The sequence below is a fragment of the Orbicella franksi genome, chromosome 13 (genome assembly GCF_964199315.1).
Source record: "Orbicella franksi chromosome 13, jaOrbFran1.1, whole genome shotgun sequence".
Classification (NCBI taxonomy): domain Eukaryota; kingdom Metazoa; phylum Cnidaria; class Anthozoa; order Scleractinia; family Merulinidae; genus Orbicella; species Orbicella franksi.
The window spans coordinates 11,703,053-11,728,412 of NC_138157.1; the positions used below are offsets into that span (position 1 = coordinate 11,703,053).

The 25,360-nt window shown below is 39.0% G+C and overlaps 1 protein-coding gene across 1 annotated transcript; it reads left to right on the forward strand.

Moving 5' to 3' along the window:
* The first annotated feature begins 5,141 nt into the window (after nt 1–5,141).
* Nucleotides 5,142–23,429, forward strand: LOC145465030 (uncharacterized). The gene is made up of 6 exons (XM_081448837.1): nt 5,142–6,094; nt 16,829–17,200; nt 18,764–19,024; nt 19,146–19,200; nt 20,768–22,104; nt 23,232–23,429. Exons 1-6 carry the CDS (start codon nt 5,636–5,638, stop codon nt 23,427–23,429), a joined length of 2,682 nt encoding a protein of 893 aa, XP_081304963.1. The 5' UTR covers nt 5,142–5,635.
* The last annotated feature ends 1,931 nt before the right edge of the window (nt 23,430–25,360 follow it).

A 25,360-nucleotide genomic window follows, 5' to 3' on the forward strand; every position in this document is an offset into this window, starting at 1 on the left:
AGCTTTAACCAGGCACAGATGTTTCGTGCGAAGAGTAAGGAATCTCTCAATATTTAACAATTATTCGCCGAAGGCGAAGTGAACATTGGTGAATATTCACCGAGACGAAGTCGAGATGAATATTCCTCAATGTTCACCGAGCCTGAGGCAAATAATTGTTTTAGTATAATTTTCAGAGGTGAAACGCAGAATAACGACTAAAACAGACTGTTCTTTGCCATACACGCATGCAGCCGTAGTTTTAATAATACGCTTACATGTAAGCTTTGACATCGATTGTGAATCAATTTACATATCAAGTTCGGCAGTAAAACAAACAAGCGGAACACTACGAAAATCAAATTCATCCCGTACCTTTGTTTTATCGTTGTTGACCTTATTCACAGCTGTCATCGTCTAAAAAATAGTAGCCTTAGTTTGAAGAAAAATAAATTTCGGTCAATCGATCTGACCTGTTGGCGATCAACGTAACCACTGCGTTTGCGATTCTTAAATTCCTTAAATACGAGTTCTTGAAATGAGTTTTGGTCCAAGGGCGACAGCAGTCATTTTGAAAATTCTCCAACCTTCCAAATATCCTCAGTGGACTTAGCGTGATGTCTTTCGAATAAATAACAATTTGATTCAGCAACTGTCCGTCATGTTTACTTGCCGAGATGGCGAATGTGGCGAGCTTAGTAACTAGGCCTCGAAAATGTTATATTCACCGCCTGGAGCGGTGAATATAGCGTCATATAAGGAATCGTTCGACCAATCAGATTGCTGGAAACTCTTTGTTCAGCTCTGAAATTATACTAATTAGGATTATTAGAATTGGTAAACAATTTACTGAAATATATTTTCCCAGACTTCGTCAGTCGGAGAATATAATGAACACTTTTTTTGTGATGACAGTATATCTAATCAATATAGTTAGTGAAGTTGCATTATATTCATTTTTTGATAGGGATTTTTTTGTAGAATGTATATATTGTTTTATATATATATTTTTTTTACATTTTTGGCATGTTGTCTGTATAGTATTGCGAAAACAGCCGATCCCAGATTTCGAAGTCTTGTAATATTTACTTGTTGATAGCTTAGTAAGGAACCACCTGCTGTTCTAAGCAGTTGTTTTATTTCTGAAGAATGTTCGCACATTTTTCACCAGGGTACTTTTCAATTTAGAACGATCTTTAGTAGCATACCCACAAAATCATTTTGTTCCTGGTACCTGAGAATCGTGCTATCGACATTTTCAGATATCGTAGGCCTTGTTTTACAACAAGGAAGCCTTAATAGGATTTTTCCTGAAGAGAACGGCTCGTGAAAAGTTGAGTGAAGTAGTCGCCTGTACATAGACTACATAAGCATTTTGCTGCCTAGCCAATCCTGTATGTAATGGATCTCAGCCACTTACTGTTCTAGAACACTCTAAAAAGTAACTCTTGAAGTATCACCAGTGTGGTCTGCGCACATGCACTTTATTAGTGTCGCTATCAGTGTTACCAATATTTCTCGTTTCAAAGAAATGTGAGATTCGTTGAAATCATGTAATCTGACACTAACAAAACACTAAGTGGGTTTAAGAAAGTAGGATCAATGAAAAAATTGGAACAATTGAAAGGTTGTTTCAAACAAACAAAACCTGTTGTAGCCTGCGTAGCTGACGGTTTAGTTAGTTGGTTGGGCTAGAGGACCGAAAAGAGCGTGATCCATAAAAACGAGCGGCAAAGCCGCGAGTGGCCTGGGGAAAATGAATCTTTTTGGCGGCTTCACCGGTTGCTCGCGCGCCCTATCCCCAACTAAACCACTAGCTACGTAGGCTAAACCTGATAGTGCTTCTTTCGAACGTTTGTTCCTGTATTTAGGCCACGAGAATCCTGATGATAATTGTAAGGGAAGTCAAAGCATGCTGGCTAAGCACTGTGTGTGCAGTTTAGCTGGTTAATATTTTGCGTGCGAATGTCTAGTTCTTTTCTGTTCCTCAGTGTGCAGCATTGTAGTCTACTGTGAAGCCGTTACTTGGGTTGTTCCTTCACGCTTAGGAGGAACCGTTACCTGACGACAATAGTAGTGATAACGACTGCCAACTAACAAAGAGTAGCGTTTCTTTCAAATGCACTTTTGTAATTTCAAGGTCGTGTGGAAAGGTTTCAATTCGTGCTCTTGATTATTAAATAGCTTATTGAGTATTAATGCATATTACGTTTACCAGGTCTAGAACTTATAGTACGTGCGCCATGTTGGTGGCCAGACAGGCATGCTAACGAGGACTCTGAGGAATCTTAAGGGAGTCATGACTAAATCCAGGGGAGCGTTAAATTATTGAAACCCTATACTAGTAAATCCCTGAAGAATGGCTCTAGTCTTGGTTTATCTGTCACTCTGACGCAAGAGCCAATAGACCATATTCGTATTCTCAGTATCGGATTGGAACTAGCGTTCATGCGGGGAAATAAAAGAAGAGATCAATGTCATTTGCATTTGAAAAGACTCCCAGCATTAGCCTCAGTTGCAAGCTAGTTCCAGTCCAATACCGAGAATACGAATATGGTGCGATGCAACAGATGGTCCTTGTTATGACGTCAGTAAATACGAAGTTTTCAAGTCAAACTTGGCTTCGTGTAAATTAATATTCCAAAGCCAAATACGTCGTCATTATGGCTGTGTAGCTTAAAATTGTAAATTGCAAAGCAAAACGAAAATTGTGTATCAGTTTTATGACCTTTTCGTTCGACTCTTGAGTCTCTGCCCGTAGCCTCCGGGGATTTGCGAGTTTTTTTTTTTCTTGGAAAAAATGTTACAAATGTCCCACGGTGGCACATTACAAATCCTCATGGTGGAGTTTTGGGAAGACTGCAAATACGCGACTGAAGGCCACGAAGGGTCAATTTGTGATAAGTGAATAAAGATGCTGGAGTTTGTTTTTTAAGTTCGGTAATGAAATGTGAAAAGTGAACTGATCAACATGATACGAACGTGGGACAAAGAATTTCTTTGTCCCACGCTTCGGGTCATGTTGATCAGTTCACTTTTCGCAGGGTCAATTTTTTTTTCTGTAATGATCGATGATGCATGGAAGCAGTAATTGGTCACAAATAAATAGCCGATTGTTTTTTTTTTTCTCGGCCGCCTGGTTTTTCGACCGCCCTCACTGACAGCCTTAGGAACAGGCTAACAAAGAAATGGATTGCAACCATTGTCCTGGGTTTTGGAAGCAATGCACGTCCGGAAAGTAACAAAAATTAACAAATAATACAACTACTGGTATTCCAATTCGTTGGGGACTTCAAGCTCATATTTGTGTGTTTGACCACCTGACACCACAAGTGATAAGCTGCAATTAGTAAGTGCGTTTCCAGAGTCCGATCTCTGGATCTAACATGTTTTAATTTGCATTGAAGGCTACCAGGAAATTTTAAAGTAAACAATGAAGAAGCAAGTATTTCAAAAACTGAAAGATAAAATTCTGAAAATTGCCTCTGACATGCCCCACGCCCGGACTGTCTTATTAAAAAATGCTAAATGCTAATAGTTACTAAATGCTCGGCAAATGCCCGTGGGGAAGGGCGGGTTTGGAATTGACATAGCCTTGAACATCCGCCTTTTTACCATTTATATAGTTAGACAGAATCCCATACCTTAAATTTCCAAGCGCTACAGCTAGTACAGAGAACCAGGCGGCCACGGTACAGGCATTCCGTTAGATTCTTTTTATATCTCTTATATGCGTCGCGGTTATATTTGTTCGAAAGTCTTGTTTTTCCATCCGTGGGTTCACGATTTGATCATGATGAGGCCCTGTAAGGGGTAAATTCCGACAAGCGACATGGACTTGAAACGGCGACATGAGAGCTATGAATTGGCGACGAACGACAGACTACTCCAGCGAAATAGGGAAAGCGACAACAATGGCAAGATAGACCGACAACGAATTTCGGAACTGAGAATACAGTGATTGTTGTAAACGTCTGAGTCGAAGTGAAGATGCATTTCCAGAGTTTTAAATGTGTTTTCCTCTCTCACGCGCGATGTCGACGGGTCGTGAAACCCAAGCCTTCTTATATATGCTAAAACGTCCACGTCGAATAAATCGATTCCGTCATTGCTGAGAATGTTTTCTCACTCTCAGCTGAGTGAGCAGTGTCCTAAAACGCCTAAAGACACGCTTACGGAAAAAGGAAAGAGATCTTCAAAAGTCGGCTTCATATTTTTATTAGTGGGCCACCAGTAAAAGAATATGAAGCTGTATTATCAACTAGGGAAAGAGAGACAGGAGAAAGCTGCCAAGGTCTTCACAGTAACCAAATTCAAAGGAAGATTATAGATAAGAGAGATTATCTGATTGAGGCCGTTGAGATTTTGAGTTAAGAACGGTTGTTAAACATAAACATGGTAAAAATAGTCATAGGTTCGATTGTACTTTAGGTCCAAATACGCACTGGTAAAAGGCTGAAATTAGCAATTCCAAGCGTCTAAATTTCAAAATTTCCCGGGGGAGCATGCCCCCACATCCCCTAGGAGGTTAGCAACTTCAGCGCTCGAAAGCATGCCCAAGCCCTTAGAGAGTATGCCCCCAATATGCCCCCCAGCATGCCCCCAGCCCCTTAGAAAATTTTGAAAAATTGAAGTAGCTAAGAAGTCTTTTCCTTCATTCTGAGTCGAAATGTGATGCGTTAAAAATAACCATGAAGTAATCGTTAAACCCACCGACCAGAGAAATGCTGGCTCTGCATAAGAATTCCTACTGCTGAAAAGTGTTCGAAGCAAGTGCAAAGCATACAAGGAGTAAATTATATCCAAAGAAATACTTAATTATAATTTTATATGTACTTGACTAAAACAGCAAGGAACCTTCAATGCGTGAGAAATCATAGTTTCAACGTGAGAACGCAAGATTGAATTCGTTTGCGTGAGCCTCATGCTCAATGCGTGAGACTTGAGAGCACTGTGTCGGTTTTTTTTAATAAACAAAGGTATTACGATGTGTTATACATTTAGCTTCGTTTTAATCGAACAAGGTCAAATTTCCCGTCACAATTCCTCTGAGACGAAATTCCGACAGGCGACATAGGAATCTTGCGAAATGCCGACATGGCTGGTGGCGAATTTCAGACAGGGGACATGGGTACCCCCCCCCCTAACAGGGCCTCCATGATGGTCTCTCGATCGTCTTACACTTTCAAGGGTTAATTAGCCAAGTCCGGGACATGGGTCCAAACTTGGAGGCAAACGTTTAGAAAATGAAACGGCAAAATAATCTTACGCATGTGACGGGAAAAGCGAAAATGTTGGTGATGCTGTAGAAAACAAATTCTCTCTTTACTGGATTGTACTGTACGATCCCATGCTAGCCCAGAGGATGCTGATTTGTTGTTGCTGTTAAGTTTTCACAGATGTGACCTAAGAATAGCAAATATCCTGCTCTTGAATCATCTGAAACATGCGAGATTTCCCGTGATCATGACATAGGAATATTTTTAAAAATAGCTGCATACGTCATTGAAAACATTTCCCAGAATTGCGCATGGAAACGAGGCCATTGGGAAAGTCCCTTGAAAATGCAAGGTAGAGTGTCGTGGTTAATGTCCATGTATACAAGTTATTCTGCTGCAGAAAACACGAAGTAGTTGCTACTTAGTCTGCAAACGGTATGGAAGAACCCAAGAACAAATATATTCTTCTTGTTGATCGTGTGGGTTACACATTTGACAGAAATCTTTTGGTGCTTGGTCTTGCCATGAAGGCTACGCCAACTCAAGTTCTACGAGGGGAGTTATTCGAGGCTCTTCCTGAAGCTGAACAACCGTCAGATTTTCATAGAATAGCCCTTGTTGGAATTGAACGTAAATCATTGCGTCTTGAATGTCCTACGGCGGACTTAACTCGGCTTTCGGACGAAGAAGCGAACTTGCTTTTGGCGATTTCTTCCTTACAAGAGAGATGTAGAACGTCTTTTACTTGCGAACGTCTGGATTTTGGGCGAAGACTCTCACCAGGACATCGGGTGTTTGTGTCGTTGAAAGGATCTAAACAGGATTTACCTGGTGTCGTATGGTACAAGGGTGAATTACCGTCTTGTGCTGGTACTATGTTTGGAGTTGAACTGACCGTAAGTATCAGTTAATTCACCCATAAAGGGTTTGATGTATTTTTCAGCAATTCTTCTTTGATAAATCAATGCTACCAGTATTTTTCAGTTGTTGCCATAATAATAGTACAAAATGAATTCCTTATCATGGCCGTTTTGTGAAAGAAAATATTACCATAGCAACAGCCCCTAATTTTAGCAGAAGGTGCTCTTAATTCATAAACGAGTCCAGTGGCTTCAGTTAATATCCAATTTTATTATATGACTGTGTCTCACAAGGACTGGGAACTACTGAATTCACGAATTTGATTGGCTGAAATGGATATTGACTGCGATCTAGATTTTCCCATCTAGACTGGCATCTGGACCAGTTTCATTTTGCGTTGAAAAAGTAGCAAACTAAAATACAAAAATGTTTACCGTTTTCTTTTATTTTCTTCTCAATCATTTATGGAAGTGCCAAAAAGCCTGATGACAAAAAAAAAGTAAAGAGGTCAAGCAAATTTCGGCAGGCTTAAGTTAAGCTCATCGCTGTTCGCAGTGATCCATCTACTTACGCGTCCTGCGTCTCAGACTCATAATTTTCCTAAAAGACGCACAAATTTAGTCCCAGATGCGTCCCATTGGACGCAAAAAAATTACCTTCTCTCCATTACAATCATGACTTGAATACTTTTCTTCGCTATTTATGAAAAATTTCAAAATATGTTTCAAAGTAAGCAGCGCATGATCGTAAAGCGAACGCCATTACGTTCTGGTCATTACAGTCTCAAATTTCATGATCAGCGTTATTTTACAGAAGTGTATGGTTTTTGATTCCATACACATGCTTTTTGTCTCTTCCTGCTTGCTTTCGTAAGGTGGGCATTGTTATTCCAATTATATGCGACCGAAGAAAAAACTTAAGCCCCTGTCATTTGCAAAACGGCCCAAAGCAAGTAAATATCAAGAACAAGAAGCAGCAACTGCAATAGAGAAGGATGATGCGAAAGCAAATGAAGACAATGAAGAATCAGCACAAGCAAAATCTGCAAAATCTAAGAAATGACGATTTTTTGAGCTGAGGCTCAAAACATATTCGTGGCTGGTCTATGAGAAAAATGGAAATTATATATATTGTTAAGTCTGCTCGGAGGCTAGGACATCAAACGGGATGAGTTAAGAAGCTTTCAAACACCACTCTAAATCGGCATGCTGGTCTCCTCGAACACAAGATGGCCCTCCAAGGTAAAAAAAGTAACTAATAAGATACAAAGCTCATTTAATTGTATGTGTTATTCATAGGTACAACTCATATAATGATGAGTGTGGGACTCACACTCCTGTGTGTGGGACTCACAGGTTTTTGGCTGTGTGAGTCCCTGGACTCACTACTGCCTTTTTCTAGATGGATCACTGCATTCTCTAGCAAAGCAGTTATATTAAACGAATTAAAGTTTTCTTCTTTGCCATATAATAAACATCTTATTAACCGAGCTAAGTCAGTCTGTATGGGAGAATCTTGACCTCGGTCGTGAGTACAGACCTTACTACGTTCGGTCTGTACTCATGACCTCGGTCAAGATTCTCCCATACAGACCTCCTGCTCGGTTAATAAGAGCTAAGTTTTAATACAACTTTTGCAAAAATAATTAACGATGGGAGGAGGTTCAGAACCAAGGTGCTCTAAAATGGGCAATGCCAAAGCATGGAATTCAGAAATTATCCGGAATCTGGAATCCAGCGTCCGGAATCTGGAATTATTGAAATTGAAAATGACGACAGAAAAAAATGAACTTCAGCACTGTCCAATAAGTAAATATAGGAAAAAGGAAATGTTATTGTTGCTGTTGTCAATCCTCTTTGTTTTCAGCTTCACCCACAAACTAAAAACATATTAACTAGTTTTGAACAACCCCCTAGCTATACATGTGGCCTGGTTGTGCAAAAGGTGGATAACGCAATTTACTAGATGAATCATTGTCCAGTCAGGGTTAGTGATGTTTTGGATGGAGAGAGTTAGCCATCCATTTTTATGTCATCATTCTCCACCTCGATAAACTAAATCGATAAACTATCACTTATCAAGATGGCAAGTTGGATATTCAATCGACCCCAATAACTTGAACCTCTGCTAACTCGAACTGTTCTTTTGTTTCCATTCAGAGTTTGAGTTACCTGCAGGGTTCTACTGGATTCCGGATTCCGGATTCCGGATTCTGGATTCTGGATTGCGTATTTAAGGATTGCCCCTCTAAAACCGCCCGTACAATTGTTTTTAAACTTGAGTTGAATCTTGATTAATTACGCGCAATGCCAGCTGAGATCATGAGGCCTCATCAAATTTAAGTGTTGGTCAGGTTTCTTTCTTTTCTTCTTCGTGGTGTCGTATGCATGGTCTTTGTGTTTGTTTGGCATGGAAGAATGTGAAGTTGAAATCATGTCAGGGAGAAAGTAACCATAAATTTGCATCAAAAGCTCCCATTGCCTCAAGATTTTACCAAGAGCATGCTCAATAGTTGTCCTAACCATCACTTTCCTATGGCGCGTTTTCAGGGTCAAAATTAAAAACTAACTTTTCCGCCTTTTCTTACTTGCTAAATAAAATGTCACTCATTTCCTGACTTTGAAATTAAACAGTGCACATCTCTTTCGACCTCTGAAACAATACATTCTGCATTTCCTGAATACTAAAATTATAACATCTGGCATATTTTGGCCTTTGAACAATAATTATTATCCGTGTTTCCTGACTTCTCTCAAATTTTAAGTCTGGCATGTTCTGACTTTCAATGTAATAAATTACCAAATGTTGTATCACTTAGTTTAAACATCTTGACTAAACATCCCATACTGACACTTTAGTTCATAATGAAACCCTGCTGCTGAGCCGACATTCTGATTTGCAAAATTTGTAAATGTGCATGTTCTGACTTCTCAATTCTACCAGGCGTCTTCTCCGCACAGGCCTGGGTCCTACAATATTATATATAGCATGTGACTCCAAGTTTCGCTCCTACGTTCGTCTGACAACACTAAGATCACCGCGAGGTCTAACTTAAATATGTCAGATTCCCTGCAAAATATCTTGAGAGAAGCGGCGGATCGTCTGTTTCAGATGGCTGAACATTTGGAAAGAGTAGCTTCCCTGTCATCAGCAAATTCTGCAGCTTCAAGTTTGCCTGCGACAAGCTCTGTTGTTGCTGCTGCAAAGGGCAATTTAATTTGAAATATTTCGTCCACAAACAGTGCGCCCCCTATCGCTTCGTCCGCTGCTTCAGAGCACGCCAGGTTATTCAGTTTGGATACAGGCCTCCAGTTGCAGGCAATGTCAGAAGCCATGGTACCAGTGCCAGAGGTAGAGCTAGAGGTCGATCAAACTCTAGCGCCCCGTACCATCTCCACCACCGAGGCCTCACGTGGAGCAGATCATTTGTTTGCTTGGCTTACAGCAACCAAACACATCCACCTACACCAAGCCAACAGGTTGTGTTAGTGCTGAACAACCTGGGAGAGAAGTGCACAGAATTCCCTCGCGATGGCAACAGGGCTCAAGTACATGAAGCCATCATCAGTACATTTCCATTCCTGGCAAGCGCCTACCAGCTTCTCCGGAATTCCGAGGGTCGTGGAAAAGAGTTGTTAAAAATACCGATGCCAGCAAGTGGCTTCTCTGTTGACTACCAGTCCAGCCCTAAGATATACAGGAAGTCTTGTGTATCCATCAACTCCACCATGCACTACAATCCTCCATCTGAAATTGAAAAATAAGTGAGTCCATACTTTGCTGTCTTTTCATGGATTCACTACCAACAACTAGTCTCCTTCATAGCCGATTTTTGGGTGTCACGCAACACTTCTTTGGAGAGAGCGTTGCATGACATCAAAAAAACACGGCTGCAAAGGTGACTAACCAACAACCACCTGTATTAAAAAGTAGGTGCAATAAATTTTATGTATAATCAATTACGAATAAGGTTCACCTGATCAATTTATGATTCCCGTCTATGTGCCCACTAACACAGTACACAGCTCTTGGTGTAAGGGATAGCCATCTCATTGCAACTCCCTCCAGATCCGTTCTTTGCATGCATTCTTGGACTCTCAGCTGGGGCACATTTGCATTGTGCAACACTTGCTGGGATTGGACCCTCTGATATCCCACATTTGGAAAATCCCTATGAATGGATCTTACAATGTTATCAAGGTCATCATCACTAATGGCTGTCCTCCAGTCGGTAATGGAGATATCGTACTCCCGCATACGTCTTTTCATGGTACTCTCACAAACACCAAGGGCTCTGGGCATGTCGGGTATGGTGATTTCATAATCGACAAGATATTGCAGCTGCTCCCGTGGAATCCCGAACCTACAATCCTGGTCAAAAGTGTTGGGACAGTTCAAGGCATATGACTTCACAGGCAGCCTCTCTCAAGACCAAGACCGCGCAAGCCTGCCTACCCCACTCCCCCTATCAATGTTGATAAAAATCTTGAAGTAAAAAAACCTTGACAATAGCTTCAGAATAGCCACGTTTCAAGAATCGTTAACCTCCTCGGACAGTATTCTCAAACTAAAGAGACGATAAGACAGATATTCACGTCTTATTCCCATAATAACGAATTTTCAGCAATCACGTTCGGTTTCAACACAACTGTCTAATTACTTTCTATTGTCCCTTTTTCTGTTTTTTCCAACACCTGATCTAGTCTTCAGAATAGCTTCACTTTTTTGCAACATTGCTAGGGGGGAGGGGGGGTTAATTATACTTGCTTCTATTCATCTTTTGTTGTAAAACGTTGAAGACTTAGTTGAAATCGTGAGCTTGGAACTGTATCAAACACCTGCTTGTTGTCAGCAAGTGGAACCAAATGGCGAGAAATTTGTTCCAATCAGAACAGAACATAATCACCCACATCTTCACCAACTGTGTCCTGTTGAAGTCTTATTGCAAGGTTGAATAATGTATGGCGAAGACTGCTCAAGAATTGCTCTTGTGCCATCGACGCCATTTATAAATCCCCAGGAAAACTCCGACAAGTCCTGGCACTAGGTTGGCATTACAGATCCAGGCCTGCACGGAGAAGACGCCTGGTAGAATTGAGAAGTCAGAAGATGCGCATTTGCAAATTTTGCAAATCAGAATGTCGGCTCAGCAGGGGGGTTTCATTATGAACTAAAGTGTCAGTATGGGATGTTTAGTTGAGATGTTTAAACTAAGTAATGCGACATTTGGTAACTTATTACATTCATTTGAAAGTCAGAACATGCCGGACTTAAAATTTGAGAGAAGTCAGAAAATGCGGATAATTTTGTTCAAAGGTCAAAATATGCCGGATGTCATGATTTTAGTATTCAGGAAACACAGGATGTATTGTTTCGGAGGTCGAAAGAGATGTGCACTGTCTAATTTCAAAGACAGAGAATGGGGGGCATTATATTTAGCAAGTAAGAAAAGGTGGAAAAGTTAGTTTTTAGTTTTGACCCTGAAAACATGCCATACTTTCCTACATCCCTGACTGAGTGGGGATTCAAGCTTGCAAATCTCACAGATGTTTTTCATAGAGAGACCCACAGGGCTATCCGGCTGTAAACCAAAAAATGAATCTGGTTATGGCAAAGTACCCCCGGATATAGTACTGCCCTCTAGCTTTCCTTCTGTGAGTTCGTTTCATCATGTTTTAAAGCTTTATTAGCAGTAACTGAAAACCTATTTCAATCAACATGTGTAGCTATAGCTTGCTATGAAACTTTTTTTCCCAGTTATAGGCCCCCTTGGATATAAGCCCCTCCATTTATAAGCCCATCTTAACCCATTGATTCCTGAGCCGGCTGTAACCGGCGTGACAAGCATTGGCCTTTGTTCTACTTCTGATGTCATCACCTTTGATCAAAATTGCCATCATCTATACTCAAGTTCTGCAGCAGGAAAAGATACCTCCAATGGTACCCAGATCAGAGTGATTGGCTCAATGAAGTCTAAGATATGCACGAAAATGCTCAGGAATCTGAGTGGAAAATATGGTGCAAAATTTTCTGCAACGACACTTAGCTACTCCATGATAAAAATTGCCTGTCTCAATGATGCTTTCTCAGAAATTTTTAAACTGGAAACAAGCCCAGTAGAAGGTCAATCATTGCTGCAAAAAGATAAGAAAGGGAGAGAAAGGAAAGTTAAAAAAAAAAATTAGAAAACAAAAACCCTAAAGACGTAGGTCACTTTCCCGTCTCAAAATTTTGATTTCTGCGCATGCCCGAACAAAAATGTCATAAAAAGCGGTGCTAGTGGAAAGAAAGGCATGCTGTTATGTTGCAACTGCCTTTTTCCATAGATTGGAGCTAATTTGTCTCACATCCAGGCAGAAAATCTCCAAAAAACACATTTTGGGCAAAAAGGTCCAGGAGTCAATGGGTTAAAGCTCTTATGAAGTTGTATAAGTATTATAAATGGCAGTAATTATGGTATTTAAGGAAAACAATTGTTAGAAGCAGCTTTGATGTGTGAATTTTGTTCAATTGTGAACAGAGCTCCTTGTTTGCCATGTTCGTAATGAAGGTCACTGAATTTGTTTTGGAGTGAAAAGCACTAAAACCTTAAAATTAAGGGTGTTTTAAAAGATCATACCATCGCCATCATGGTAATTTGTGCCATCAGGAAAATGATCATAACTTGTTCACCAATATCTGACCATTTATTCTCTGCTGTACTGTTATGCTAGCATAAACGGGAAAAATGGTACTATTGACCTGTTAACATAGAACTGTTGAAAAATGCTGGAAACTGTTGTTGTGGTCAGCCCCTTAACCTCATGCAGGACTCGAGAAAACCCCTGTCTTGTTTTTCTGGGACAAGTTGATTTTACTGTTGGGCAAGTAACTTTCTCTGCTTACTTGCCCGATGGGCAAGAGCCCAGGTAAGCCATCCACGCAATAAATTTTTGAAAACAATTTTGGAACAACAAGTAGATTTTAGACACATGGGAAATCAAGGGTTTCAGATGAAGCTTGACGAAAATTACAAATTATAGGGTTGTGTTTTTAAAGATTGGTTGCATGTTGTGCTTTCACATCAAAATGGCTTTTCTTGGCTTTCTTGGCAGTTTTAAATGCGCCAGTGCCTCTGAATCAAGTTCTCTTTTAATCCACAAATTTAAGTCCTACAAAATTATAAAAAAGGCAGTGACTTGTCAGTATAATACAGTATAAAGTGAACGAAGATACAATATGCGATAGAATAATGGCCTCCCAATAACCTATTGTTTGATAGAAAATGATTGAATATTCCAGCTAGTTAAATGGGAATGAACAGCAGTTAAAATGGATTTTGAGACAGAAACGAACTCACCAGATCCAGTTAGAGATCCTATGCCACATTGTCGGAATGATTTCAATGAACCTTTTAGGCAATATGGTGGCCATTTTGAATCCTATGTTGTCAAAGAGCTATTATGGGATGCTCAGGGGGCAAATCAGTATATATCTGCCCCCTAAGCATCCCAGAATAACTATTTGAAACACTAGAACTAAAAACGGCTGCCGTATTACTGAAAACATCCATTGTGCAGTTCCAGAAAATATTCACACTCCCACCACAGAAGAGATTGGAATTTCCTGTGGGTGGGGGTGGGGTTTTGGTTCTAAAAGACCAAAACTTTCAAAGAAATGTATGCAGCTTATTGCAATTTCCAGAAGGATGGGGTTCTTAAAAAAATCCCTTCCATGGTAGAGGTATGGATATTTTCTGGAACTACATATTGTGAATTTATTAACCTTTAAATACTTTTTTCATCACTGCATGGCAAATCACACAATTGTAAACAGTGTCAGCTTACATGTAATTGAGTCAAGTGAAAACTTTTACAGCAAAATTCCAGTTGCATTAATAAATTTGTACTCTCGTAAGTATATATAAATTTTTTTCATTCATTCAGTTTATTTGCCTTTTTACTTAATATACAGTATTTATAAATATTTTAATGTGAGGCGAGGTGACCTCTAGAAACCATCAGGCTTTTAGTTGAGGCCACCTTGTTTGCAACAATACAGTTACATAAATAGTGCAACAGTGTGCAGCTTTGCCAGTTCAGTAATTATTTAACTAAAAACTGTAGCAGTATTTTCTTAAAATTGGGAAAACTTGACAAAGAAGTGATTGTAACAGGAAGGGAATTCCAGATCTTTGGACCTTGGTAGAGAATTGTGAATTTTTCTAGATCAGTCCGGCAATGATGCATGCAATAATTATTGGCTGTTCTGGTGCTATAGCTGCCATGAATTTGACTGTCAAAAACAAGTTAAAAAACAATGGAGACAACAGGTTGTTATGATAATAGGACATAAATTTAACTAATAATATTTGAAACGTGTTGATTTGATAAATGTCTAAAATACCTAATTTGGAGAATAAAGGAGCAGAATGTGCCCTATAATCTAACAAAGATAATTTAACAAAGATAATCAAAGTTTTGACTTATGTATATGACGTGCATGTCATTTTTGTTCCTGCAGGTCATGGAAAAGAAGTTAGAAACAAATTCTTCATCTGGTTACCAAGTTGGCATGTGATCAAACTCTGCCTCAATCAAATTTCTTTTGAATTTCTGTGATGAAAGTAGCCGTCTTGTACATGAAAACATTGTTTTTTAAATTTTAACATGGTTTAAAATTTCAGCAATATTCTGTGAGCATTTTCCAGTTTCACTATATAAAACCAAACTCAATGCCAATGTATTGAAGTTGTAGAAACTCTTTGGAAAAGACCCCAGGCAAGCAACATTTGAGAGTTACTTGCCCAAAGGGCAAGCTTGAGTGCAAATTTTTTCAAGCCCTGTCAAGGTATTATTGAAGCTTATGTTTTTCAGAAGTTACGTTTAGGCTTAAATGCCCTAGTTAACAGTTTTCATGTGTACAGAATTTTCTTATAGTTCGCAATACATTCTTTTACATGCCTTAATGAAGATAATGATGGCTCACGGTGTAGGTCATTTCCTGCATCAAGCTGACAATATTATCTAAATGATAGAATAATAATTATTCTATTATTTACACTGTCAATTTTCTGCACACTCATTGGCTAATTTTTAGTGGATTTAAAGTCAGGAAAAATACAGGAACACAGATGGCACCATCACATGCAGATCTTGAGTATTTTCTCGAATCCATGAGTTTGATTCCTGTCGGTGACTCAGATTTTTTCTTTGTCCCACACTTGTCTCATGTTGATCAGTTCACTTTTCACATTTCATTACGGTAACCAAGCTTAAAATTCACCATCTTTATTCACTTATCACACTCACAATGACTTCAACGGTGCAGATCCTAGCAGCATGCTTGACGCCTGTCACGTTTGAACTCAGTTAAATGACTTGCTCTCCATGAGTTCTTGTGGCTTAGTGGGTGGAGTGCCCGCCTAGTGTTTGGGAGGTCCTGGGTTCGATTCCTGTCAGGGACTCAGATTTTTTCTCTGCTTTGTCCTATGCTTGTGTCATGTTGATCAGTTCACTTTTCACGTAAATAAAGGTTAGCTTTAGAAATTGCATTTCTGCATTTTAGTTTTGAATTGTTGTATCATCTTCAAGTTTATGAAGTCATGACTTCTGAAATCATTTTGGCCAAAAGAAATTCAAGTTCTTTCACATTTTTCAGAAATCTATGTTTAAGTGCTTTAGCATTTTGTTATTGTACAAGAAAAAAACTGATGGCAGTTTTTTATGCATGCATCTGATGATAAATTGTGTCATAACATTGTCAAAGTAGCTGTAGATCCATGAGCTAATTGGATCCATAGACTTCTTTGACAATGTCATGATGCAATAATTACCATCAACAAGAGAACAGATGCATTAAAAGCTGCGGTTAATAATTTGTTCAAAAGGGTATGATGTAATAATTGTGCATGTATAGTTGATAACCACACAATTCCTTTGTAGTGGGGATTCAGTGCTATGGTCTGTGAATTTCATATGTTGTGCTATTGTTGCTTTATTGCTGATGCATCAGTAGTCAGTGCTTGCACATAAATTATGTTGTCATATTCTCTGCACAGTATAGCTCAGTATGCACGTACACTGAAAAAACATGCAGGAATCAAAAATAAAATAATATGTGATTTTCATCTTGGAATGTGGTTATCAGATGCATGGTGTAGGTTTTATCTTACATGTAAAACAAGAGATCTTTTTTCTTAGTAAAACAAAGTCCTTACTCTAACCTGTATTTTTCAATTGGCAAATTACATGATTGACTATATGTGTACTGGGCAACAGGGTTGGCGCAGTGGTGAGAGTGTTCGCCTCCCAACCATGTGGCCTGAGTTCGATTCCGGCCTGGTGCCATATTTGGGTTATTAGTTTGTTGTTGGTTCTCGCCTTGCCCTGAGGGTTTCTCTCCAAATCTCCTGTTTTCCACCCTCCGTCTGTAGAAATGAGCACTTCAAAGGATGGAGAAGCTGCATGAAAACCAGCAAAGGCTGATGTAGCTTCATCTCTAAATCATCATCATCATCATCATCATCATCACTTCAGGGATATTGACTGGATATTTTATTTTATGTCATACTGTATACTCTGTAATGTGGAAGTCTTCACCATTAATCTGCTTTTGCGATGTCCATTATGCCGTAGTCATAATTAAGGATTAGATACAGTAGGTCAGAAAATGTTTCCTGTGCCATAGTAAAGTGAAATGTAAATGTCACAGTAATTAACACCTTCATTTTCACTTCTCTGCTGGGGGCTTGAGGTTGATTATTAATCTCTTTTATTTTATTCCTCTAGGAAAATCCAGGGTACGGGACATCTGATGGAACATTCCGGAACAAGCGTTACTTTACCTGTCCACCAGACTCTGGTGTCTTTGTTGGACTTGATAAATTAACACCTCGAGAGGATCCTGACTCTAAATCTCCAAAAAGAGATAAAAATGGTCAAGCTAACTTTAGATCAAGACTAATGGATACAGTTATGCCATCCTTTCTTAAAAGCAAAACTGAACAAAAGTCTCCTCCAGAAAGAATTAACCAGACACTTGAAATTGATCAAAGAGTTATCACATTCATTGATGATTATCCAGCCAGAGGAACTGTTCGTTATGTCGGCAAAGAGGAAGATGCAAGTGGAAATATGCGTACCATTGTAGGGTTGGAACTGGTAGGTAATCCACATAAATTAGAATATATGTACCATGAACATGTAAATTGCATATTTCCTACTTTTTAGTCGCATCCCATGACGTATTTTTGTTATTTATTCCTTCATAAAGTTAACCCACATGATGAATCTGTCATTATTTACTTGTCATCATATTTTCAATGGGTGAGAATAAGCACTTAATGACTGGCCCCAAGGGAAACAGTGAGTTTTGTTTCTCCGAGACCCTCAATGTTCCCCGAGGCTTCGCCTCGGGGAACATTGAGGGTCTCGGAGAAACAAAACTCACTGTTTCCCTTGGGGCCAGTCATTAAGTGTTTTGTTATACCTCCCAACTCAAAAATAGAAAAAACCTGCGAAGAAGTCATTTGCTTTACACTGGCTGGCTCACAAATTTGCTGCGGTTTCAAGGAGCACGACCTGATCACGTGCGAGTCGAAAGTTCAAGTTGTTGTTTCCCTAGGGAGTTAGTGAGTTTTGCTCGCCCTTGGGAGTTAGTGAGTTTTGACCCACGACACGTGACACGTTCTCCTCCAATCAGAAAACGTATTTGAGTTGGGAGGTATAACAAGAATCAGAGTTGAGACACTTTTAGAAAATGATGCTTTTCGATGTTTAAGCACTTATTCTATTTTATATTATTTGCATCTAGCATTAATTCTCTAATATTCCCAGCCTCCCGATTCAGTGTTGTGTAGGCGCTTTGGTCTGTGTAGTCTCAGAAATAGAAAAATCAACATTGTTTGGGTGTGAAGGGGGAGAAATGTTTCCAAGACCCTCGAAAATTGAATTTTACTGCCAAGTGTCTCAACACTTTTATCGCCCATTGTAGCTCCATTGTTGAGTGCACTGTGATTGGCTTCTTCGAGTAGAGAAGATGGCGCTATCTTGCCAGCTCAGGATTACATGCTGTGTCCTGCTTGCAAAATTTCCCTTAAAGCCCTATAAATCCTTTGTCAACAAAGCTTGTTTAGTCAAGATGGCTGGATATTGATAGTTCTTTTTCTGTGTGTTTATGGACCTTGACGCAGTCAAGGTCACTATCCAGCCATTTTGACCTCATGCTTGGTCCCATGCTTTGTCAATAACCCATATGTTAAGAGACTAATAGTTGCGTGATCGTGACACGTTGTGTTACCCGAGTTAACTATTGACATGTAATACGAGATTTTGTATTTTGAGCCTTTTGTTTGTTATCTCTCGTATTATCGAGATCGTGTCGTAAGCATACCGTCTTCGCGAGGAGAATAAACGTACAAGTTGGAACCATTTCAGTTACTTCGTTGTTTGTTCCGTCATTTTACGATTGTTACCATCAACTGATTATAACACCATATATTATAATCACACAACTGTACATGTGGGTGAAGTTGAATGCATGTTGTAGTGAGCATATAGGTGTGCATGATTGCCAGGTGCCTGTAAGTAAACTTGCGAGGGTACGTGATGATCAAGTCATGGTGGGCAAATCGTGTTTTGAACACTTGAACCATTGACATAATCTGCAAACGTTTTGTGCCTTGCAGTAAGTAATATTGACTGTACTTTTTCAACTTATTGTAGGATGAAAGAGTTGGGACTGGAACTGGTAGACGGAATGGACGAACGCTCTTTGTTTGTGAGAGAGATTTTGCAGATTTTGTTGATATTGAAAATGTTATACGGGAGGAAGACTTTGATACGAACCCTAAAGAGACTACGTGTGCAGGAGAGAGAGGACTGGACAAACAAGATTCTACTAAGGAGCAAATTCCAAGAGATGAATCGTTGGCAAAATCAATGAGTTATGATTATAGACCATCAGGCAAGTCTAGACAATTGTTGGTGTTTTTCATTTACTAACTTCAGACAAGGTGTGTAGGAAATACTACCTTTCTTTCGATGCTGTTCCAAAGAGGCTAACTAAGTTTTGTTAGTTGCGTTTTTCTCCTCTATGCTATACAAGGATTTGCAAGATAAAGATAAAGTTTGGGGACAAAATGGCGTCACTATGGAGATAAGTATTGTAGGTGTAAAGATTCTAGAGGTTGCTTCTTACTCAAATCTTAAACAACTACAGGAGTAGCGCGGTGCGAGATGATAAGTGATTCGAACTTCACTTGGTAGATTCAAACTCATTTAATGGTAGATCAAGTCCATAGATCTAGTTCACAATAGGTAGCGACTGAAGAAATAGCGAAAACTAGTAGATCGCAAGTGGTAGCAGATACGAATAGGATTAGTAGTCGTACAAGTAGGTTCGAACTGAAAAGCGATTGTTAAGAATACGTCCTACTTAGATAAGGCACAAAAAACAAATCTAACAGGATAGAACAATCATAATAAAACTAACAAGATCACAGCGTGAAACAAATAGACGTGACAATTGATACTTAAAACTAATAAAACTGAGACGATAACAACTCTTGTCGTAACAAACGAAGATATCAACGGCTACCTTGCAAAATAGCTAAATATAGCGTGAACGAATCACAATTTGGTAATCATATGACAATTGGACTAATAAAGTAACTTGACAATAAGCCTTTTGCAATAATAGAGCTCGTGAAAGCAATTTCAACAATACCTAGATAAACTAAATAAAACCTTTTCGTGATAAAGAAAAGACTAACAATTCGCGACTTAGCAAATAACCACAACAATACGAACTTACGTACTTTGGTTGACGACTCGCACCAAAAGGTAGCAGAGAGACAGCGAAATACACTTGAAATAGATAGATAGATAGATAGATAGATAGATAGATAGATAGATAGATAGATAGATAGATAGATAGATAGATAGATAGATAGATAGATAGATAGATAGATAGATAGATAGATAGATAGATAGATAGATAGATAGATAGATAGATAGATAGATAGATAGATAGATAGATAGATAGATAGATATATATATATATATATAGTGAGAGAGATAATGAAGCAAAAATATGTTCAAAAGTATATTATTGATAATTTTTTTTGCATACTTTTAGTGTTCTTAACATCCCGTTTTTATCTTTTAGCACATATTTTTACTTCGTTCTCTCTCTCCCTATCTATCTATCTATCTATCTATCTATCTATCTATCTATCTATCTGTCTGTCTGTCTGTCTGTCTGTCTGTCTGTCTGTCTATCTATCTATATATATATATGACGGTTAAGATTTTTACCCTCATCATTTAACTCGAGAATGACCGAAGAACGGTCGAAACATTGTTTATTTTTGCCCGTATGTTTTACGGTGAATTGTTCTAAAAAACCCTTACTAATAAGGTTTTAAGGGTGAAATGAATTTTTTTTGGCCCCATTCAGGCTTTGTCTAGGCATGTATGTGTACACTGTGCTTGTAGCAAAAATCGATAAACAATGTCATAAGGGACTTTTATAGTGTATACTACTGTGGCTCACTGTGATTGCTTTGCTTAACGTTTCATTCACTGTGTTGTGCCGTGCCTTTTATGCAAAAACATGCAGGAAAATCTTCAACCGCTTGGTTTTCAGTGGCTAAACCACAGGTCTAGTTCCAACTTATGGTAAACTTCCCATACTGAACACGGTTTAAAAATTGATATCTTCTTCAGGTGGGAATTCATTGAGAAAGGTTCGCAGAACAACTTCAGTCAACTCAGCTGATGTAACTGAGGCTGCTGGGGAATCCAGCCAAACTGGTTTTACTGCAGTCATTCAGCATCAGCATCAGATTTTTAACGAAATAAGGCTGTCCAGGGAAAAAGGTCAACAAGAAGACAACTCGCAACGACCATTGAGTGAGATGGAACAGCGGGTGAAAAGACTAGAAGAACAACTGAGAGAGAAAGACCGTGAATTAGAAAACTCTGAAAGATTATCGAGCGAAAGGGAACGGCACTTGACAAATTTTCGAAGGCAATTGCGAGAAAAAGAGTTACAAGACGCCAGCTTACATGAACAGCTGAGAGAAAAAGACAAACAAGAACAGATCTCACAAAAACAATTAAGGGAGATACAACAACAGCTGAAAGAGAAAGACGATCAAGAAGAGAATTTACAGAGACAACGGCGAGAGATGGAACGACTGCTGAGCGAGAAAGACGAGCAACGAGAGAATTTACAGGACCGTCTAAGAGTGATGGAACAACGGCTGAGAGAGGGAGAGGATCAAAAAGATAATTTACAAAGACAACTAAGAGAGATGGAACAACAGCTGACAAACCTACAAGGACAATTTCGAGATAAACAGAACGAATTGGCTAACTTACATGAACAAGTTACTACACAAGAACGACAACTGAGGGTAAAAGACCACCAGGTGAATGAATTGGAGATAACTCTTTCAACAGCTCAGCAAGCATTGAGTGAACACCAACGCCGACAGGTCACACCTGACTGGGTGATTTCCCGTGATCAAATTCAGCTGACAGATAAACTCCTTGGTAAGGGAGGTTGGGGAAGTGTTGTCGAGGGGAAATACTGTGGCTGTTCTGTAGCAGTGAAGCAAATCCATGAGTTGATTCTTTCCCCACACAACCGTGCTTTGTTTGAACGAGAAATGGACGTTGCTTCAAGATGCCGCCATCCATGTTTGCTGCAGTTCATTGGAGCAACTAATGACGAGGGAAGTCCTTTGTTTGTAACAGAGCTTATGGAATCAAGTTTACGAGCATTGTTAGAGCAGAGACCTCTCTCTGCAACTGAAGTCTCCATTCTTTCTTTGGATGTGGCTCGAGCATTAAACTACCTTCACCAAAAGAAACCTTCTCCAATTATTCATCGTGACATCAGCAGTGCTAATGTGTTACTATGGCGACAAGGCGAACAATGGCGAGGCAAAGTGTCAGATTATGGAACTGCAAACTTTATGCAACATACCATGACGGTTGGCCCTGGAGCCATGATTTACATTGCTCCTGAAGCACTTACTTCAAATCAAACAGTCAAGGTTAGTTATGACTTCCTTAAAGTTTGCCATCTTTCAATCAATGTACACATTCACATCTATGATAAAAAGGGTGAAGGAACAAATCGAGTGATTCACGAGATGAATTGCAAAATGAATTAGAATTGCACTAAAATAAAACAAGACACTTAGAGATAAGCGGAAAGTATTTCACAACTTTGTGTTCATGAAATGAATAGAAGATTCTTTATCGCAGCCCTGAGACCTTGGGAAGATGGCCTAATGTGGAACTATAACTTCTTCGATGATCTAAAAGCGAACGTCAAATGCAACAGGTTGAAAATTGAGGGATGTTCTTCCGGGAAATGTGAACCTTCAAATAGGTGTTACCGTTGTATTATGTGTTTTCCACTGCATGATGATTAGCCATCTTAATGGCAGTTAGCAAAAACCGTGCATTATCTGAACAAAAACAACAAGCTTTATTTAAATAGTGTTGCGAAAGCTTTTGTAAACTAAGTAGTGACTATCGTAAACATATAATAAGGTTATGATATAGCAATCCAGTTACATCGGTTTGATTTGAAAGACGAATATTGCATAGATCAAAGCAAGATGAAATGAATTTTGCTAATTGAATATTAACGTAATGATTTGTAGAAGTCTTAAGTTCGCCATTGCCTTGTAACGAAGATGATTGTTTAAAATAAAACACAGAGTAACTGAGTAGTTTGGTACTCTCATAACAAATGACTATTCATGCATCTTACCTCGCTGCCGTTAGATATCTTCCTGTGTCATGGTATATATAAACAGTATCCTCCATTTGGCGTGAAAATATGCTCGGATATTTGTCCGCGGACAGTATCTGTTCCGAGAAGCGAACAGTTTTCCGAGAGAGTAGCTCAAGGAAAACTGTGAGCTTTGAGTAACAGATAATGTCCAACGACAAATATCCGAGCATATTTTAACGCCAAATGGAGGTTACTGTGTTTATTATCCTTCAAATCTTTTTCGCAACACGCGCGGTTTTAAAAATTGGGGAATATCACTCGGATATTCCCCAGTTTTAGCTGGGGAATATTCAGTCACGTGAGGCGTTTAGACAAATCGCGCGTGAGCGGAAATATTTGGTGGATTATAAATTATTTTATAATCGTTGCCTTTAGGTTGATGTGTACAGTTTCGGCGTACTTCTCTGTGAAATGTGCATCCGGGAATTACCAGATCCTGAAAGGCGTGGTCAGCAAATCGCGGTGGTCACAAACCGCCTGCTTCGAGCCCTCGTACGGGGATGTCTGCAATCAGATCCTGAGGCCAGACCAAATATGGAAGAGATTATTGAAGAACTTGAAGAACCAGTGTAATGAACTGTCTTTGCTACATTGGTATGCTTAAACTACATGTAAGTGTGATTATTCTAGTCGAGTATATATTATTGGAGCGAGGTTTCTTCAGCAGCGTATTACACAATGGTAATGTTTTCAAATAACTGTACAGTGGTGAATTAAACGAGAATTTTTTTTAGTTTAGGAAAATGACCATTACATGTAAGGATGTTATCAGGATAATAGTTTAGAATATTTTAACAAAGATCTTGGTAACATTTATTGCAGATACCATATTCCTTTTAACGTGTTTTTTAGAGAAAGTAGCGAATGAGTCAGCAGGATCTCCAGTTGGCTGGACATGTGAACAACTGCTTTGGTGACTTGGTGACGATGACGTTGTGTAAGATGGCTCTAGGACGGAGTTTTAAGGCAAGGATTTATGAAAAGGAATTAAAGATATCATCAAGAAAATGATTAACAAAAAGGTTAATTGTCCCCGCAGGATTCTGTTGATAAAACAAGTTTATAACAGGTGCTAACAGATTTTAACAGTTTTGATCGTGTGACCACACGCCCATATAAAGCTGTGAATTACAATTTTCCCAGAACGTTTTTGATAAATCGATGGATAATCTTATGATACATTTGATTTATCGCATTTCTGTAACGTTTTCCGAACCTTATTAAAGTGCCCATAATGTCAAATTTTTTTTCCCTCATCTAATTCTACATTTCACGTAATGAACTTCTGCGAAAAAATTTTTCGATTTGGATAAAACGCAATTTTTTTAAAGACGTTCAAATTTGCCACCATTTTGGTCTACCATTCGCACCAGTCTTCCTCGGTTTGAAGTGAGTCGTTACCTAGGTTCAGGAACACGTGGTTTGGGTCGTGACTGATCTGACTTGAAAACAAGAGGAAGTTTTGCTTCAGAGTTGTCTACGTTTAGTTTAAAATGCCGGAAAGGTGCGTTGCCGCTCTTTGTAACAACGTTAATGATCCAGAAAACAACAGCAGTCTTCATCGTAGGTTCCTGAACCTACGTCACAGGCATCAGTCACGTAGCCATTTTGAGTACGTTATTCTTGTGATCAGCGGCAGTGGTCGACCGCAAGAAAATAGAATTTTGAACTTTGTTAAAATTCGTAAAAAAATTGCGTTTTATCCAAATCGAAAATTTTTTTCGCAGAAGTTCATTAGGTGAAATGTAGAATTAGATGGGCGAAAAAGAAATTTTGACATTATGGGCACTCTAAGCTTACGTTCTTATCCAGCTCCTATCCAGCAGAAGATATAGAAGATATTTCCAGTCATTTGCATGTGTTAACGTATTGGAAGTGACTAGCTTATACGAAAGTAATGGACTTGAAAGTTAGTAATTTTCCATTTAAGTAATTAGAATACTATAATTATAATTATACCAAAAAAGGGAGATAATTTTAGGCAGTTGTAAAGGTAGTGTGGACTGTAGAAGTCCACAAAGAGAATTTTATAAAGCAGTAAAACAAGTTATTATTGTGCCCAATAGCTTTAACCAGGTACACATGTTTCGTGCAAAAAGTAAGGAATCTCTCAATATTTAACAATTATTCGCCGAAGGCGAGGTGAACATTGGTGAATATTCACCGAGACGAAGTCGAAGTGAATATTCTTCAATGTTCACCGAACCTGAGGCGAATTATTGTTTTAGTATAATTTTCAGAGGTGAAACACAGAATAACAACTAAAACAGGCTGTTCGTTTCCATACACCCATGCAGCCGTAGTTTTAATAAGCTTACATGTAAGCTTTGACATCGATTGTGAATCAATTTACACATCAAGTTCGGCAGTAAAACAAACAAGCGAAACACTACGAAAATTAAATTCATCCCGTACCTTTGTTTTATCGTTGTTGACCTTATTCACAGCTGTCATCGTCTAAAAAAGAGTAGCATTAGTTTGAAGAAAAATAAATTTCGGTTAAT